Source organism: Salmo salar, chromosome ssa11, assembly GCF_905237065.1.
Source record: "Salmo salar chromosome ssa11, Ssal_v3.1, whole genome shotgun sequence".
In the NCBI taxonomy this organism is placed as follows: domain Eukaryota; kingdom Metazoa; phylum Chordata; class Actinopteri; order Salmoniformes; family Salmonidae; genus Salmo; species Salmo salar.
The window spans coordinates 20,669,828-20,688,091 of NC_059452.1; the positions used below are offsets into that span (position 1 = coordinate 20,669,828).

General features: G+C 40.9%; 1 protein-coding gene across 7 annotated transcripts; it reads left to right on the forward strand.

Moving 5' to 3' along the window:
• The first annotated feature begins 5,087 nt into the window (after positions 1-5,087).
• Positions 5,088-18,061, forward strand: LOC106562213 (zinc finger protein 280C). 7 transcript variants are annotated; one of them, XM_014126930.2, is made up of 21 exons: positions 5,165-5,182; positions 5,303-5,450; positions 5,998-6,173; positions 6,378-6,595; positions 6,951-7,050; positions 7,256-7,465; positions 7,619-7,684; positions 7,790-7,899; positions 9,546-9,745; positions 11,111-11,268; positions 11,435-11,535; positions 11,724-11,870; positions 12,522-12,656; positions 12,845-13,071; positions 13,729-13,869; positions 14,804-14,866; positions 15,067-15,185; positions 15,286-15,316; positions 16,074-16,116; positions 16,208-16,254; positions 16,361-18,061. In XM_014126930.2, the coding sequence occupies exons 3-21, from the start codon at positions 6,005-6,007 to the stop codon at positions 17,076-17,078; spliced, it is 3,003 nt and encodes a 1,000-aa protein (XP_013982405.2). In that variant the 5' UTR covers positions 5,165-5,182; positions 5,303-5,450; positions 5,998-6,004; the 3' UTR covers positions 17,079-18,061. The 7 variants fall into 7 exon arrangements, with proteins under 7 accessions (XP_013982403.2, XP_013982402.2, XP_013982405.2 ...); XM_014126928.2 differs by lacking the exon at positions 5,303-5,450 and having other exon boundaries at positions 5,088-5,182; positions 7,259-7,465; XM_014126927.2 differs by lacking the exon at positions 5,303-5,450 and having other exon boundaries at positions 5,089-5,182.
• The last annotated feature ends 203 nt before the right edge of the window (positions 18,062-18,264 follow it).

Below are 18,264 nucleotides of genomic sequence, written 5' to 3' on the forward strand. Positions count from 1 at the left end.
AATGTATGGTCGATGAAATGGTGGAGCATGTGTCGCTATATTGTTGTAAGTATATTGAAGAATGGGAAAGATTGAAGCTTAGGGGCAAAGAGATTGGATGGCTTTGGAAGGGATTTGGTGGATGATGGAGGGTCTATTAGAAGTTAGTAGGGCTCTTTTTGATTTTCTCAGAAGTACTGAGTTCGGTAGGAGGATTTAGAAATGTTGTAAACCGTGATTGACCACAAACTCCAGCACAATAGGTGGGGCGGCATTCATCTTTAAAGTTTGTTTGTGGACCGCTATTATATCATAGAAGAAGAAGAAGAAGAAGAAGAAGAAGAAGAAGAAGTGTATGTCAGAGCAGAAACTATACATGAAGTCCAAGAAACTGTCCGTAGATCTCCGAGATAGGATTGGGATGAGACATATATCTGGGGAAGGGTATAAAACAATTTATAGAGTGTTAACGTTTCCAAGAGCCCAGTGGTCCCCATCATTGGGAAATTGAAAAAATATGGAACTACCCAGACTCTGCCTGGAGCTGGCTGTCCAACCAAACTGAGCAACTGAGCATGAAGGACCTTGGTCAGGGAGGTGACCAACAACCAAATGATTACTCTGACAGAACTACATAGTTCCTTGGCTGAGAATGGAGAATCTTACAGATGGACAACGGTCTCGACAGCACTTCACCAATCTGGGCTTCATGGGAGAGTTAACAGACACTCCTGAGAAAAAGGCACATGACAGCACGCCTGGAGTTTGCAAAAAGGCACATGAAAGACTGTATTAAACTATTTGGTCTGAATGCAAAGCGCTGTTTGGAGAAAAACAGGCACAGCTCATCACCCGTCTTAACACCATCCCTACCGTGAAGCATGGTGGTGGTAGGATCATGCTATGGGGTTGCTTTTCATTGGCAGGGGCTGGGAGACTGGTAAGGATAGAGAGAACAATGAATGTAGCCAAATACAGGCAAATCCTTGATGGAAGCTGCTTCAGAGTGCAAACGACCTTAGACTGGGTGGGCGAAGATTCACGTTCCAGCAGAACATTGACCCCAAGCATACAGCCAAAGCAATGCTGGAATGGCTTCAGCAGAAGAATGTGAAAGTCCTTGAGTGGCCCAGCCAAATTTGAATCCCATTGAAAATCTGTGGTAGACTTGAAGATTGCTGTTCAACACCGCTCCCCATCTAACTTAACAGAGCTTGCAAAATCTGCAAGGAAGAATGGGAGAAAATCCCCAAATCCAGATGTGCAAAGCTGATACAGACACCCAAGATAACGCAAAGTTGAAATGCAGCCAAAGGTGCTTCTACAAAGTATTGACTCAGGTGTACGAATACTTATGTAAATTAGATTTATGTATTTCATTTTCAATAAATTTGCTAGCATTTCTAAAATTGTATTCACTTTGTCATTATGGGGTATTGTGTATAGATGGGTGAGAAAATATATTTTGAGTATAGGTTGTAACACAACAAAATGTGTTATAAGTCTAGGGGTATGAGTACTTTCTGAAGGCACTGTGTATATAAAAATACACTGCTCAAAAAAATAAAGGGAACACTTAAACAACACAATGTAACTCCAAGTCAATCACACTTCTGTGAAATCAAACTGTCCACTTAGGAAGCAACACTGATTGACAATAAATTTCACATGCTGTTGTGCAAATGGAATAGACAACTGGTGGAAATTATAGGCAATTAGCAAGACACCCCCAATAAAGGAGTGGTTCTGCAGGTGGGGACCACAGACCACTTCTCAGTTCCTATGCTTCCTGGCTGATGTTTTGGTCACTTTTGAATGCTGGCGGTGCTTTCACTCTAGTGGTAGCATGAGACGGAGTCTACAACCCACACAAGTGGCTCGGGTAGTGCAGCTCATCCAGGATGGCACATCAATGCGAGCTGTGGCAAGAAGGTTTGCTGTGTCTGTCAGCGTAGTGTCCAGAGCATGGAGGCGCTACCAGGAGACATGCCAGTACATCAGGAGACGTGGAGTAGGCCGTAGGAGGGCAACAACCCAGCAGCAGGACCGCTACCTCTGCCTTTGTGCAAGGAGGAGCAGGAGAAGCACTGCCAGAGCCCTGCAAAATGACCTCCAGCAGGCCACAAATGTGCATGTGTCTGCTCAAACGGTCAGAAACAGACTCCATGAGGGTGGTATGAGGGCCCGACGTCCACAGGTGGGGGTTGTGCTTACAGCCCAACACCGTGCAGGACGTTTGGCATTTGCCAGAGAACACCAAGATTGGCAAATTCGCCACTGGCGCCCTGTGCTCTTCACAGATGAAAGCAGGTTCACACTGAGCACGTGACAGAGTCTGGAGACACCGTGGAAAACGTTCTGCTGCCTGCAACATCCTCCAGCATGACCGGTTTGGCGGCGGGTCAGTCATGGTGTGGGGTGGCATTTCTTTGGGGGGCCGCACAGCCGCACAGCCCTCCATGTGCTCGCCAGAGGTAGCCTGACTGCCATTAGGTACCGAGATGAGATCCTCAGACCCCTTGTGAGACCATATGCTGGTGCGGTTGGCCCTGGGTTCCTCCTAATGCAAGACAATGCTAGACCTCATGTGGCTGGAGTGTGTCAGCAGTTCCTGCAAGAGGAAGGCATTGATGCTATGGACTGGCCCGCCCGTTCCCCAGACCTGAATCCAATTGAGCACATCTGGGACATCATGTCTCGCTCCATCCACCAACGCCACGTTGCACCACAGACGTCCAGGAGTTGGCGCATGCTTTAGTCCAGGTCTCGGAGGAGATCCCTCAGGAGACCATCCGCCACCTCATCAGGAGCATGCCCAGGCGTTGTAGGGAGGTCATACAGGCACGTGGAGGCCACACACACTACTGAGCCTCATTTTGACTTGTTTTAAGGACATTACATCAAAGTTGAATCAGCCTGTAGTGTGGTTTTCCACTTTAATTTTGAGTGTGACTCCAAATCCAGACCTCCATGGGTTGATAAATTGGATTTCCATTGATTATTTTTGTGTGATTTTGTTGTCAGCACATTCAACTATGTAAAGAAAAAAGTATTTAATAAGATTATTTCTTTCATTCAGATCTAGGATGTGTTGTTTAAGTGTTCCCTTTATTTTTTTGAGCAGTATATAAACACAACATGCAACAATTTCAAAGATTTTACTGAGTTACAGTTCATAGAAGGAAATCAGTCAATTGAAATAAGTTCATTATGCCCTAATTTATGGATTTCACAAGACTGGGCAGGGGCGCAGCCCTGGGTGGGCCCCACTGGGGAGCCAGGTCCAGCCAATCAAAATGAGTTTTTCCCCACAAAATGGCTTTATTACAGACAGAAATGCCGAGTGATGACAGAAGAACGCTATCTGCCCCAATGCATAGTGACAACTGTAAAGTTTGTTGGAGGAGGAAATATGATCTGGGGCTGTTTTTCATGGTTCGGGCTAGGCCCCTTAGTTCCAGTGAAGGGAAATATTAACGCTACAGCATACAATGACATTCTAAACGATTCTGTGTTTCCAACTTTGTGGCAACAGTTTGGGGAAGACCCTTTCCTGTTTCAGCATGACAATGCCCCTGTGCACAAAGCGAGGTCCATACAGAAATGGTTTGTCGAGATCGTGTGTGGAAGAACTTGATTGGCCTGCACAGAGCCCTAACCTCAACCCCATCGAACACCTTTGGGATGAATTGGAATGACAACTGCGAGCCAAGCCTGATCACCCAACATCAGTGACTGACCTCACTAATGCTCTTGTGGCTGAATGGAAGCAAGTCCCTGCAGAAATGTTCCAACATCTAGTGGAAAGCCTTCCCAGAAGAGTGGAGGTTATTATAGCAGCAAAAGGGGGACCAACTCCATAACAATGCCCATGATTTTGGAATGAGATGTTCGACGAGCAGGTGTCCACATAGTTTTGGTCATGAGTATACCGTATATATACAATATATACAGTACGAATCAAAAGTGTGGACACCTACTCATTCAAGGGTTTTTCTTTATTTTTACTATTTTCTACATTGTAGAATAATACTGAAGACATAAAAACTATGAAATAACACATACGGAATCATGTAGTAACCAAAAATGTGTTAAACAAATCAAAAAATATTTTATATTTGAGATTCTTCAAAGTAGCCACCTTTTGCCTTGATGACAGCTTTGCTCATGCTTGGCATTCTCTCAACCAGCTTCATGAGGTAGTCACATGGAATGCATTTCAATTAACAGATGTGCTTTGTTAAAAGTTAATTTGTGGAATTTCTTTCCTTCTTAATGCGTTTGAGCCAATCAGTTGTTTTGTGACAAGGTAGGGGTGGTATACAGAAGATAGCCCTATTGGTAAAAGATAAACAGTTTCGAATACAATTTAATTTAAACTTCCTCTGTCGGTTGTCTGTGCGGTTGGTCCTTTTGTGTGTTGTAATTTGAGAGAAAACATCCACAGAAAAGTATTATTAAACAAACCTTTCCAAACGCTGGTACTGCCATTGACATTTCTATTACCTGGCACATGCGCAAAACTATATATGTAAACACCTGCAAGACTTCAGTTAGTACGCATGCACTGTGTGCACGTTCTTCCGTCTTGTGCGCGTGCTTCAGGTGATGAGAAACAAACCGCGATAGCTAACACGGAGACACAAGTTTTGAAGCCGGTTTAATAATACTTTCCTGAGGATATTTTGTCTTACATTTCTACCCACAAAAGGACAAAATCAGTGGACAACAGGTAGAGTAAATTCAAATGAAATTTCATTCAATATTTGTGACAGACAGGGGACGTATAGTTTGCATGTGACTATGTTGTCAAAGGGACAGCATAGGAACGTTGTGACTAAGTGCTACAGTGCTTTCACAGGCTTTGTTAGGTAGTTGCTGACGAGTTCACAACTGACCAAAAACAAGTAGTGGAATAGTGGTGAGGTTTTAATGGGTGTAGGGTAAGTTGGTAGGCGGAAACACATGGCTAGATAAGAGAAATAGATGGCCTCACACTCCAGTACAGTAGGTGGCAGTGTATGCACCTTTCAGTTGGTTGTGATCCTCCAATACACATTTCAAGACGAAGAATTAAGCCGATCTGCTTAAAACGTGGACAGATTTTGGGCGGTGTTTGTTTGCGCACCGCCATTATATCATAGAAGAAGATTATGGGCGGAGTAAACCCTTTCGCTTCGCTTCTTCCTCTGTTTGTCACTAGGTACCACTTCCACAAAGTCATAAACCCTGCCTATTTCTATCATTTATCTAATTTAAATGTGATGTTAAACCAAACCACACTGCTAACTCTAACTAATTGTTGTTTTCATGGATTTTAAAGATATAGCTAATTTTGAGTCAGTGGTAACCTTCCTCTCAGCAAACCCCAAATTTCCCATCAGCCACCACAATATTCACAGGCGCTCCATAGAAGGTATTTCTCATTTTGTACTAAGGACTAACCACTCAGTTAAACGTTAGATTGAAAGGTAAGTGGACTCTGAACTTGACCACTGGTATACTTAGAATGTTGGTATTGTTGAATAGCATTTAAACATCCCTTAGTATTACTGCATCAGATAAAATGAAGTTGGAACAAAGAGATCCATGTTGTGTTGTCGCGCCAGACGCCATGATTGGTTGCCCACACTGTAGCTAATAATGGCTTACTAGCAGAGTTAGCTAGCTGCTTTAGTGAGAATAGATGAAAATAGATGGCAACTGAACGTTTTGGGAGATAACGTGAGTATCGCTAGTTAACTATGTGGTGTTCTGCATTATATTTGCAGATTTTTGATGTAGCTAGCTATGGTTTTTCGACGGGATATAAGCAAGAGGTCCATTAACTAAATAGTCGCGCGGGCGCACGGCTATGAGGAATCAACGTTTCCAATTTCCTAGCTTTTCCTACTAGCTAGTTAGCCAGGTACGCAAACCATGTTAGTTCGCAGCTAGCTGAAGAAAACATGGATAACTTCGTTTGACTAACTAGGGGGACGTATGTTAAAAGTAACGTAACTCTCATCCATTTTTCAGCTTCACAATGTCCGAGCTTTTTATGGAATGTGAGGAAGAGGAGTTGGAGCCATGGCAGAGACAGACACCAGAAGTTAATTTGTTGGGCGACGGTAAACATGATGATGATGACGACGATGAACCTATATTTGTTGGGGAGCTTAGTACTTCAAAGGGCACCATTAACACCAGACCAAGTATGTTTTCTTCTCTTGGTATGGCTCAGTTAATGTTAGGTCTCTCACACTTGTCTGTTTTCTTTAGTTTGCATACACAATATCCTTCCATTGGATGATTTCCCCTTAGTTGCTCTACAAAGTTGGTAAATGTGATTATCAATATAGATTGTATTGCTTTGAAAATTAAACACTCTTGTTTATGTATCTGACTTGTCTTTGAAGCGAACAACCAAAGAAATGTGAAGACCACCCCAGTTCAAACTGGCGGAGTTGGAAGACCAAGAGCAGCCCCTAGGATGATAGTGACACACAACTCCCCCCAAGCTCATCTCACTCGGGGTCCAGTTCCCCAGAACATCATAATTCCAGGGAAAGGGTTGAATAATGCACCTCGACCCTTAACAGCAGTACCACCACAGCCCATCATTATCAACAACCAGGTATATTGTGTTTTGCTTTAGCTATATCCCTTATTTCACTTTGCTATACATTGCAAAAAAACGCACATTACATTTGAGTCATTGAGCAGAGACTCTTATCCAGAGCAACTTACAATTACTGCATTAATCTTAAGATGGCTAGGTGAGACAACCACAGATCACAATTGTAGTAAGTACACGTTCCCTCAAGAAAGTAGTTATCAGCAAAGTTAGTGCTAGTAGAAAAATGCAGATTTTTCCACAATTGTGGTGCTGGGACAGAAGAGCTTTGACTGGGCACCTGTTTAGTTATAGAGATGTAACTTGGCTGTGTTGGTGCAATGTTTTAATAAAAATGGTTTGCCTTTTTTCTTAGGGTTACATTATGACCACACCACAGTTACCGGCCAACTCAGCTTTCCTCGCTTCCCTTGGGAAACAATATCCCCCTGGGACATCTTTCACTGTGGTTCCAGGTAAAACATATAAATATTACATCCTAACTTGTTAGCAGGCAAGCAACAAAACATAACACACATTTTTATATTTCAGAGCGGACTAATAATTGGAAATGAATTTTGTGAATCTATGCTCTCAAGTAAACTTATATATTCCCTATACAGCCACAGTGCACACATACTGCTTTTTGCTGTGTTTCATATTTGTAATGTGTTTTTTCAGCAGGCCAGCAGCACATTCTGCAGCAGGTGACTCCAGGAAAGCCTTTACCTGGGGTTATCCACAGGCCTCAAGTGCACATGATCCACAACAACGTAGTGACCTTGTCCAATGTGCAGGGCCCCGCCGCATTGTCTTCCCAGCCCAACCGCTCAAATTCTACCAACCTCCAGATTGTGTCCCCAGTTATTCAAGCCAAAGGCAACAGCTGGGGTAAGCCAAAATATCTTACTTGTTTGACCCAGAGATATTCCTGGCCAGGTCACGTGGTCAGGAAAACTCTTGACCCTCTGTGTGACCTCATGATCTGAAGATTGCATGTGACTTGTGATAATAAGTATGAATCTATTTTCTCCCCTTAAACAGACTATGGCAAACGAGGTTTACCTCAAGACCAAAACAGCACAGCTAAAAAAGCAAAGCAGGACATAGGTAGGGGTTTCCTTACATCAGTTGCATGTTCTGTTATTAGCTAGATTCATTAGCACTGTTACTTTTTTATTTTTACAACTGAAATTTAGTTTTTTGTTTTTGCAGGGTCTCCCCACGCCCAGGAGATATTAGAAAATGGGGCACGTTTTTGTAAAAAATGTCCAAAGTGTAAATTTGATTTCTACCAACAAGTTGTCATGAAAGACCACATGGTGGTGAGTTTACTTCAGTCATTCTAAAATGCATGCCTTTAGCTGTGACGATTGTTTTACATAAATATTCTATAACGTTACTATTCAGGGCTTGACATTAACTTTTTTAGTTGCTTGTACTTTGGACAAGGAGGACAGATTATTTATTTTTTTGTCCCAAAAAAGGCTAACACCATTTTTACATCATTGTATGATGCAAGGAACTACTTTTCAAAATAAAATGATTTTATTTTTATTTTACCATCAAAAAAGAGAAATTTTGCTGGGCTACAGTCTGCCTATTCGTGTCTTTGCATATTCATTCGTGTCTCAAAATACACCACCGCTGCCCCTTTTAAGGCTAACCTTGAGGATAGTTGGCCACCCTTGGTAGCCTATAAAATATTGCAACGTTACAATTACAACCAAATACTTTTTATGCCTTTTATATATTAAAGGGCGTCCCTGGGACGATATAACATGTATGCGGTTCAAAACAGACCCTGGGACAGTTCTGGGATGACATCCAAACATCATACAACCGCTGCACATACTTGTTTTTTTGTTTTGTTTTAAGTAATGAGGCTGATGCAACAGATCAGACTGTTTTGCTTAACATGTTGTTAGTTTTATTTCTTCATATTATACGCTCAATGCACACATGGCTGTAGGCTATGTGCAAATGTTCCAACATGCGATTAGTGAGAACACCTTTTTCAAAAGCGCTCCACATGTGCGAGCGGTTTCATATGACAGAGATGAAAATATCTGTTAGAAATGAAGAGGGGAGATCTAAAGATGTATGAACTGGCATGGTTTACTCATGACTAGAATTATGCCTTTGGCTGTTGGAAAATAATATATTATTGATTTGAAAACTAATAGAACATGAGAAATTCTGGTTTCAACATTTCTGTGGTCTTATTTTGCCTGGGCTAGACTACTTTGAAACAAGGTAAGACATGCTTAGTTGTTTAAAACCTGGACATGAAACGTCCAGGTTTTAAACAAATAATTTGATTATGAAAAAGTTTCAAAATGTTGTCTGCCTCCGCTCAGATTCAAGGTGGGTGATGTGCGGTGTGCAACATGCTCTGTCTTTCACTCTCCAGTCTTGTGACCGTTTGATCTGAATGAAGCGTGCCTTGAGTATGTCGACAGAATCAAGCCTTCAGACGTTAATGTTAATTATCCTTCATTATATTTGTCAAACATGACTGCCGTTTAGCCTGTATTTAATGTAATTAAAAGTCTCATTAAAGTTTGCTTACATTTTCTGCCGCCTCCCTCATGTCAGTATCGGTCTGGACATGAGGCTGTAGCCAATATGCATATCAATTACACTTTCACGTGCAGACTTTTTATTTATGTACATGAAAAATAGATTGGAAAATTATTTCAGTGTTTGCTTCTCACATCCAAATCTGATCGCAGTAATTATTTGATTTTTGTGATAGATTTGTAATAAAAATTGTTCTTGTCCCAAATATATATATATATATATTCTTTTTTTTTACTTGTCCCGAACAAGAGGACAAGCGTTAATGTCGAGCCTTGCTATTAGTGCATGAACCAGAGCCTTTATATAAGGCATTTTTTAAGAACTACAATATCAACTCTGCAGATTGCAATTTGTCAGCCTATTTTAATTGAAATTACTTTAATTCCAGAAATGTTGTCCTCACCTGTTGGAGTGTGTCTTCCCCTCAACCCCGAAGTCTACTTACCTTTTTGCAAGCAAGCGCATCATGCTTGTCACAGACTTCTACTATGGTAGATTTGAGGGAGACGAACCAAAATTGCAGCAGCAGAAGACTCCATTTACCTATAAGTGCCAGAGCTGTTTGAAAGTACTCAAGAACAATGTCAGGTAACTACAGCAGACTTTGCTTGCTATGCAGCTCTACTTTTGTTTTCAATAAGCTACTGTATTCCTGAATAATACGATTATTTGTGGCGAAAAACGGGTGTCGTGTCTACTGCACAAAATGTGTTTTGTATAAACAAGGTCATTTTCTAATCTAAAAAACTTTTATATCCTATTTGTCCAGTGGTATAATGAAAACAATACATTTGGCATTTCACGTGTTTACATAATGCACACACATTACACAATCACTGTCACCAATAAGCAGATTGGTGGACATATCTTCTATATTTATATGAATGGCTAAATGTTATTGGTAGTGGATGGATACATCAACCAGCCTTTCGTCAATACGTCACCCCAAGTGTCTACTGTGCTGTTTTGGTGCATGGAAATGGTGTTCATGAACAAGTGTTAAATGAGCCCTCTGCCCATGGAGAGTGATTAACTTCGATGTGAAGAGAGGAGATCCAATGTGTTTCAGCCCTCATCACAGTTTTCTCCCCCAGATGGATGACATTATCAACTCATATTCCCACTTGGGGCCAGAGATGAATAATGGCTGCAAGTTTGGATAGTGTAAGAACTGCTCCTTTGATTAAATAACTTTGCTTCAGAACGTTGCAAGAAAAGCCTCTGTAAGCTCCTTTTAATGGGCAGACGCATTTGTGCTGAACCCAGTCTGGCAGCAGAGGTCATAGTTGGTCTGCATAAAAATCCCTATTAGGGGAGCTGAGGTAAGACTGCTGGCTGAAAAATGGGCCTTGCCTGCCTTGTCAGTGCAGCGGTTACATGTAGAGGTCGTGCGGCTCGGTGCAGCCGTGGAACATCACATCATTAAGCCAAACAAAAAGCTGTGTGTAATTGGCGGTATTATAATGGCAATTATGCATGCTTAGGAAGTGAGGTGCAAGGAGTGGTTGCTAATTTCTTTTTTTAAACCATGGGGATCTGAAGCGCAGGTTTGGTGTTGCACATGGGCCACGATCTGTTGAAGTGTTGTTCAATACGGCTTCACTGTAATTTGGCTCAATACATTACGTTTTTCTTTTTCCAAATGGTTGAAGTAGAGTAGTTAGTTATTTATGCATATATTTAATTATTAAAAGAAATGTTTGACTAAAAAGCGAATGAGCTTTTTTACAATATATTCACATAACATTTTTATGAAATTTGCTCTGGGCGACTGGATAGTAGTTACACATTTTTTTTTTTTTTAATAGCTTGTTTAAAAATAACATTACAGTTTACAATGCAAAAAACTTAAAGATAAACGGCAAAGCTCACACCTATCTTTGTTTCTTTGGCATTTGTGGTTTCTGATGCTACATTGCTATTGCTGTCTTGCACTTTGCGGGACTCTTGTAGGTTCATGAACCACATGAAGCACCATCTGGAGCTAGAGAAGCAGAACAGTGAGAGCTGGGAAAGCCACACTACCTGCCAACACTGCTACCGGCAGTACTCAACCCCATTCCAGCTGCAGTGCCACGTCGAGAGTGCCCACAGCATGGTTGAATCTTCAAGTAGGCATACCAGTCAATAGCAACCAACATGAAACTTCAGTGAAACCGTACATTTCACCTTAATGTATTGAACACCATCTCAAGCAATCATACATTGTACATAACTTTATTTATATAACTATAATCAAGTTGGGCCCATTTTTAGTAATTGGTTCTTGTTTTGTAGCCAATTGCAAGATATGTGAATTAGCCTTCGAGTCTGAGCAAGTGCTCCTGGAACACATGAAGGACAATCACAAGCCTGGAGAGATGCCTTATGTCTGCCAGGTACATTTTATCAATCATGTTTTTATATTAGTCTGTTCACAAAAAAAGTTATTCACAGTTGATAGTAGAGATGCCCTGGCACCTCAATCAGGAATTGAAACATTATTTCAAATTATTGAAGGGATTTGACTTGCAGTCTTCCTGAACCTTTTATTATTCAAACTAATATTTGAATTGTCTCCTTCCAGGTGTGCAACTACAGGTCATCGTTCTTTACCGATGTGGACACACACTTCCGTACGGCGCATGAAAACACGAAGGATCTCCTTTGTCCTTTCTGCCTTAAAGTTCTTAAAAGTGGTCATGTCTACATGCAGCACTATATGAAGCATCAGGTAAGAGGCTTAGTTATATTGGGTACTTTTCTATTGTTAAATATGTGCAACAATCCATGATCAATAAATATGTTGATTGGGTCACTTTTGATTGATGGGGCTCATGTTCTGACTGACCTGGCACACTTTGTAATTTCATGTCAGTTTCCTGATGGTTCAGCCTCTTAATAAAGCAGTGAATGCTGCAAATAGTTTTTCTCTCTGAGTTTTACTTTTAAAGCTGGCTGGTTAAAAAAAAAAAATGGAACACTTGTGAGTTACCCTATTGGCTTTCATACTGAGGTTGGATTGATTTGGTTGTCTGCTGAACACCTTGCTGTAATACATAACTGTCTAACAGCAATGTCTGCTTCCTTTCACCTGCCTAACGGGCTCTCTGGCAAAAAAACAAACCAAATCAACTCCACAAATCACTGTGTAGCCATAGAACAAAGAAACAGAAACGGTCCAATACCAAGCCAGCCAATGGTGTAAGAATCAAAAAGTACTCAATGACCCCGTTAGCTGTGCCAACCCACAAAACACAGAAATGACAATGTTGTGAAATCATAGCCTTTACTAAGGATAGCTGAACCTATTATCTACCTATATGCAGTCTTGTGTTATCTTGACTCGTGCTTTTCTATTGTACTTGTTTTGTCAATTTTCCAGAAAAAAGGAATTAATCGTTGCGGGAAATGCAGGCTGAATTTCCTCACATACAAGGAGCGAGTGGATCACAAGACTCAGCACCATAAGACTTTCCAAAAACCCAAAGCTCTGGAGGGCCTTCCTCCTGGAACCAAGGTTTAACTCTTCTTATTTAGTCTAGGAAAACATGTCAATACCTCTGTACCAAGTATCAACAATATAGATAGTCAATGGCAACTGCAATAAACCCTCATTTGAAAGCAAGTTCTATTACAAATGTTTAAATAACGGCATGATTTCAGAATCTTAATTTGATGATTTGTTTTTTTTAATACATTTTTCAGGTGACTATCCGGGCCTCTCTGACAGGGCCATCTCCCAGTTCTGCCCGTGCTGCTGAGAAATCCAGTGTCAGTGTCATATCAGAGGTCCCAGGCATGAAGGCAGCCAATGTAAAAGCTCGGAGCAGTACATCTACCACACAGGGCAGCAGTGGGGGGAAAGGCAAGGCCACAGTGAGCAAGAAGCTCCTCAAGCAGCAGAAGAACAACCATGTGTTGCAGAGTCTCAGGTCGGTATTTTCCTCATGATGCAAACTACATATTTTCTGTTATAGAAACTAAACTATGATCAGGGACGATTTCTTTTCATGGTTGGTTATGAACAGGGCTCTAAATTTAAACGTTTCATTGGTAGCACTGGTGCTCTCAACTTCAAGTTAAGAGCTAATGAGGTTACATGACTGAACAACAGGTAAACAAATGCCTGCGAGTGGTTTTGGAACAGCTTGTGAAATGGTTCATGAATGTATAACCAATTCACAATAGAACATTGTGCAGGTAATATGGGTCGTATCTTTTTACCAGTTTGTGCTAGAAACAATGTGTTTTCGCTGTAGTGATGGTGTAACCATGACAGTAACGAATATGTGCTTGCTTTTATGTCTAGGTCACTCAAACAACGGTACGGTGAAGCCTAATCATTACAACAATTATTATCTGGGAGATTGTTTTCATAGTCAAAAAATAAAGTGTCAGGTCACACAGCAAAATATTTAGGAGCATATATGACCAAAATGGTCACACTTCAGAGCCCTGGTTATCAATATATTACACCAATCAAGTAACTTGTATGTTTAATAATGCATCTCAGAATGTTTTACTGAAGGTAATAGTACTTCAAATATAAATGAAATAATGATGCCCTAATTAGTTCTCTACTTTTTTAGTATTGGAGAAAGACGACACACCTGCATTGAGTGCTACTCGGAGATTCATGACTTCTATAGTCACTATCCCATGGTTGCAATTTGTGGTGCATGCAAGTATCGGACAAGTTGCAAAACTTCATTTGGAAACCATATGATAAGGTAAAAGCTCCTTGAGTATCAGATTCATAACGCATATATACACTGAGTGTACAAAACTTTAGGAACACCCCTACAAGGTGTCAAACGTTCCAAAGGGATGCTGGCCCATGTTGACAGTTGTCATGTTGGCTGACTGTTCTTTGGGTGGTGGACCATTGTTGATACACATGGGAAACTGTGCGTGGAAAAACCCAGCAGTGTGCAGTTCTTGACAAACTGGTGCGCCCAGCACCTACTACCATACACTGTTCAAAGGCACTTAAATATTTTCTTGCCCAGTCACCCTCTGAATGGGGCACACACACAATCTGTCTCAATTGCCTCAAAGCTTAAAAATCCTTCTTAAACCGGTCTCCTCCCCTTCATCTACACTGATTTGAAGTGGATTTAACAAGTGACATCAATAAGGGATCATAGTATTTACCTGGTCAGTCTGTCATGTAAAGAGTAGGTGTTCTTAGTGTTTCTGAACAGTGTATATGCCCATTTTTACATTTTAGTCATTTAGCAGACGCTCTTATCCAGAGCGTACACAAGTAGGGTTATACACAAGTAGGGTTATACACAAGTAGGGTTATACACAAGTAGGGTTATACACAAGTAGGGTTATACACAAGTAGGGTTAAGTGCCTTGCTCGAGCACATCGACTGTTTTTTCACCTAGTAAGCTCAGGGAGGATGTTTTATTGTTCATATTAAATATATATTATAAACAATAAAAATAAAGTCTGAGTCACCCTGAGGAAGGAACAGTGATGCCAAAACGTTGGTAAATACCCATTAAATTGCTGGTGTTTATACATGGAGTGTGCGACTTTATTTTGATAGTTTATTCGCCGTTAGTCAGCACCTTCACACAAACTATATTTTCTGGGTGTGCGCCAGCTCATGTTTTTTAATCCATATTAAATATATACAAATATATTTTTGTCAGGTTCCATAGTGCCATCTCAAAAGAGAGATTCCGGAAAATGAGGAAAATCCCAGTTGTCCTAAGGTATGTGTCCCTAACTAAACAAATCTGGTCTCAAATCAATTCTTTAATGTTGCCATTGTTCTGCACTTTAGTTTTTGGTAATGACTTATTTATTATGTAGTGTTGCATTTTCACCAAACATTACCAAAATTAAGCACCATGCTAGTTTATTCTATTCCATTAGGTTCATTATGAATCACATTTTACCTGCTGTCTTGCAGGAATTTAACCCTTGTCTGTCTGAACTGTGACTTCCTGGCTGATGCGCATGGAACTGACCTCATGAGCAAGCATTTGATTGACAGACCACACCATGTCTGTAAGGTCATACTAGAGAAAGGTATAAGGTTTATCACGTTCTTCACAACCAGATGCTTAGGCTTCACATTTTGTTAATATAATAAAACCTATCTGCATGTCACATTTTTCTTGTCTTGCAGGAGGTGGTGCTGTAGATGACGGCATTAGAGGGTGAGTAGCTACTCTCCCAATGCAGCAGATAACGAGAACATCCTAAAATAAAAGAAACACCCCTCATAGTGTTGTAATGAGAATCTGAGTTTGATCAAGTACTTGTGAGACTTCCAACTCCCTGACCTATGAGTTTGGAAGCATCCATTATTTTGAGAAATCTTTACCATATACTTTTTACATTAAGCTAATTGGGATGCATATTAAGTGGATTTTTTTTTAAGACCTTCACAAATGCAAGTGGGAGCTTTGGCCTTAATTAATAGCAGAGAACATTGCTTAATTAATGTGTGCCTAAAGTTAGGTCATTGGGAAGCTGCTGAAATGAAAGGTCATTGTTGAATCTCTTTTGCAAGAAGGTCCTCGTCTTAATTTGTTGTATTCCTTTGAGAAGCCAAACGCACTAACCATACACGAGATCAAGTTCAAATGTAATATTTCATAAATATGTTGTTCCTCCTGAGATTATAATATGTACAATTCAATGCTAATTGATATTTATTCTAAATGCCTGTTCTGTTTGAAGAATGATTGTCTGGACAAGGACATTGGTCCTTTTGCTTCATGATTAATATAACAAATTTTTTTAAAATAACTATTTGGATACTAATTCTGTGCTGATAAGCCCGTCTTAATTATGCTCGAAAAATTATTTGATGTTTTCATTACCATATTCTAACGCTATCTCCAAAGTAGTTTTATTAAAAGGGCTCAACGTTTAATGGATTTGTCATGATTCTCTTTTGTTCTGTTTCAGAAATAAGCAAGGGATCTCTGCTCTGATGTTCCCTGATATCCAGGTACTACTCTAGCTGGATTGTACCTGAGAAACACATATGTTTGATTTTGAACTGTTTCCTCAACCCAGCACCTCTTTTTATTTTTACATAGAATGCTGAAACTGCCACAGTGAGTGGCGCTTTTGACCAATTCCACAGGTAATTAAAGGATGGTCCACACAAAATAGAACCTATAAATATTTTTCCCATCTTGGATGGAGTCGATTAGATTGATTTGGTACGTTCCCCCCCTCTTCTTTCACAGCGTTCCCAGATTGGTGGAAACCTCCGATGTCTTGTGTATCACCCCAGCTGCTGAAAGAAGGGATGGGCCAGAGGTAATGCATGTTCAGACCCAAGAGTCAGGAAGAGGTGCTGTAATTCTACTAGACAAAGATGATGCAGCAGTTAACCAGCTAGGAGAGGCAGAAGTGCAAGGGCTTCCACATATCTCTACAGTGGATCAGAGCCAGGGAGTCACACAGGCTACAGAGCTAGAAACACCCATGGAAAGTTCAGTTGAGGAAGACAAGTCTTTGCAGTCAGGACCCATGGCTAGAGAAACAACCATAGGAAGCTCAGTCGAAGGGGAGTGGAGAGAAGAGCAGTCTTTGCAGTCAGGCCTCATGGAAAGTGAAACACCCATGGAAAGCTCAGTTGAGGGGGAGCTGAGGGAGGAGCGGGCTTTGCAGTCAGCGACCAGGTCCCCCACTAGTTCTGTGGCCTGTGAGTTAGATGGGGAGACGGTGCGTTTGCATGAGTCATTAAGCAAACCGGAATCTGTGAGCTTTGACGACAGTAAGGTCAGCGCTTCCCTGGAGACCATCCCCTTAAAGGTTGTAGACCAAGAGGTGAAAGATATCGTGGAAGCAAAGGACATCTCGTCCTCTCAAAGTCCAGCGGACGTCCCGCATCAGAGGGCAGACGACAAAGACATTCCCTCCAGTCCTGAAACACTGAAGGGATCGGCATCCTCGGAGTAGTGAGAAGTGGACCGGATGTATTTAAGAATACTGCATACCCATTGAAATGTATTTCTCTTCCCCATTTTCTTAAACTTGACTGTCCTTGACCAGATGGAGATGAGCTGAGACGTGCTATGTGTTTATTAGATTTGGCATTTGGAAAAACATGTATCATTTTTTTCTAACATCAGTGCAAGATTTGACTTCTGTCTGTCAAACTTACAATTTGGTTGTAAGCTTTCAATGAAAGTGAAAATGGTACACAATGTGAATAATTTGACTTTCTGTAGTGTCTCGAAAAATACAAAATCTGAATGTTTATGCTTTTCTTGATCTGAACCTGTACTCAAGTGTGAAATCCTTGAAATATCTTAACTATCCTTCCACTAGTAGATATAGGCCTTTTGTTTATTTTGGATACCTCCTCTACTTCCATTGACATTTCATAGGTGCTTTTGTGTATTTTTAATATACTATAATCATCACTTTCCCTTTGATCATCTGTATGTCTGTAGTTTGAGAGCAGTCCAATGGACTTGAATCATTGAGGGAGTTTGATTCAAAGGAACTGAGGCGCACTGGTCTATGGCCCGTCACGTGAACAGGCAAAAGGGGCGGGGGGGGTGCCCTTCTCAAATCGAACAGTAGTCTGCGCTGCTCGGTCATGTTGGCAACATGGTGCATCGTCCAGAAACACTTTGCCGTAACTTGTTTGAAAATTCAAGCATTTTTTTTCATTGGGAAGGCAGATGGCGTTTTGATCAAAAGCAATCACTTTTTCATTTGAAACCAGTATCCTACTCAATACTCCACGTGCTTAACCTACGTCAGAAGCGATTTTTGCAGTCACCCAGAGCGGGACACCTGGCTCAAAAGAATGCAATCATTTTTCACCCAGTGCAAACTCCTCCCACTGGGGGCAACTGGGCCAGGTAATCTAATCCCCTCACTGTTTCCATTGCAGTCGTGCTAACATGTAAATAAACTTTGGTAAAACAGTATGAAATCTGCTACTGAGACTTGATTAAGAACGGACTGTCCATGTTCATTATGGTTGAGAGAGGTGATCAACTGTAGTCTGTAGGCTCATCACTGCTAAGCTTATATGAAAAGTAATGAAATGCATTGATTCCCCAGTTACCTCACAAATAGTTGTTATAAATTACAAGCATCTTGATAGGTTTAACACTGACAGGAGTGTTGA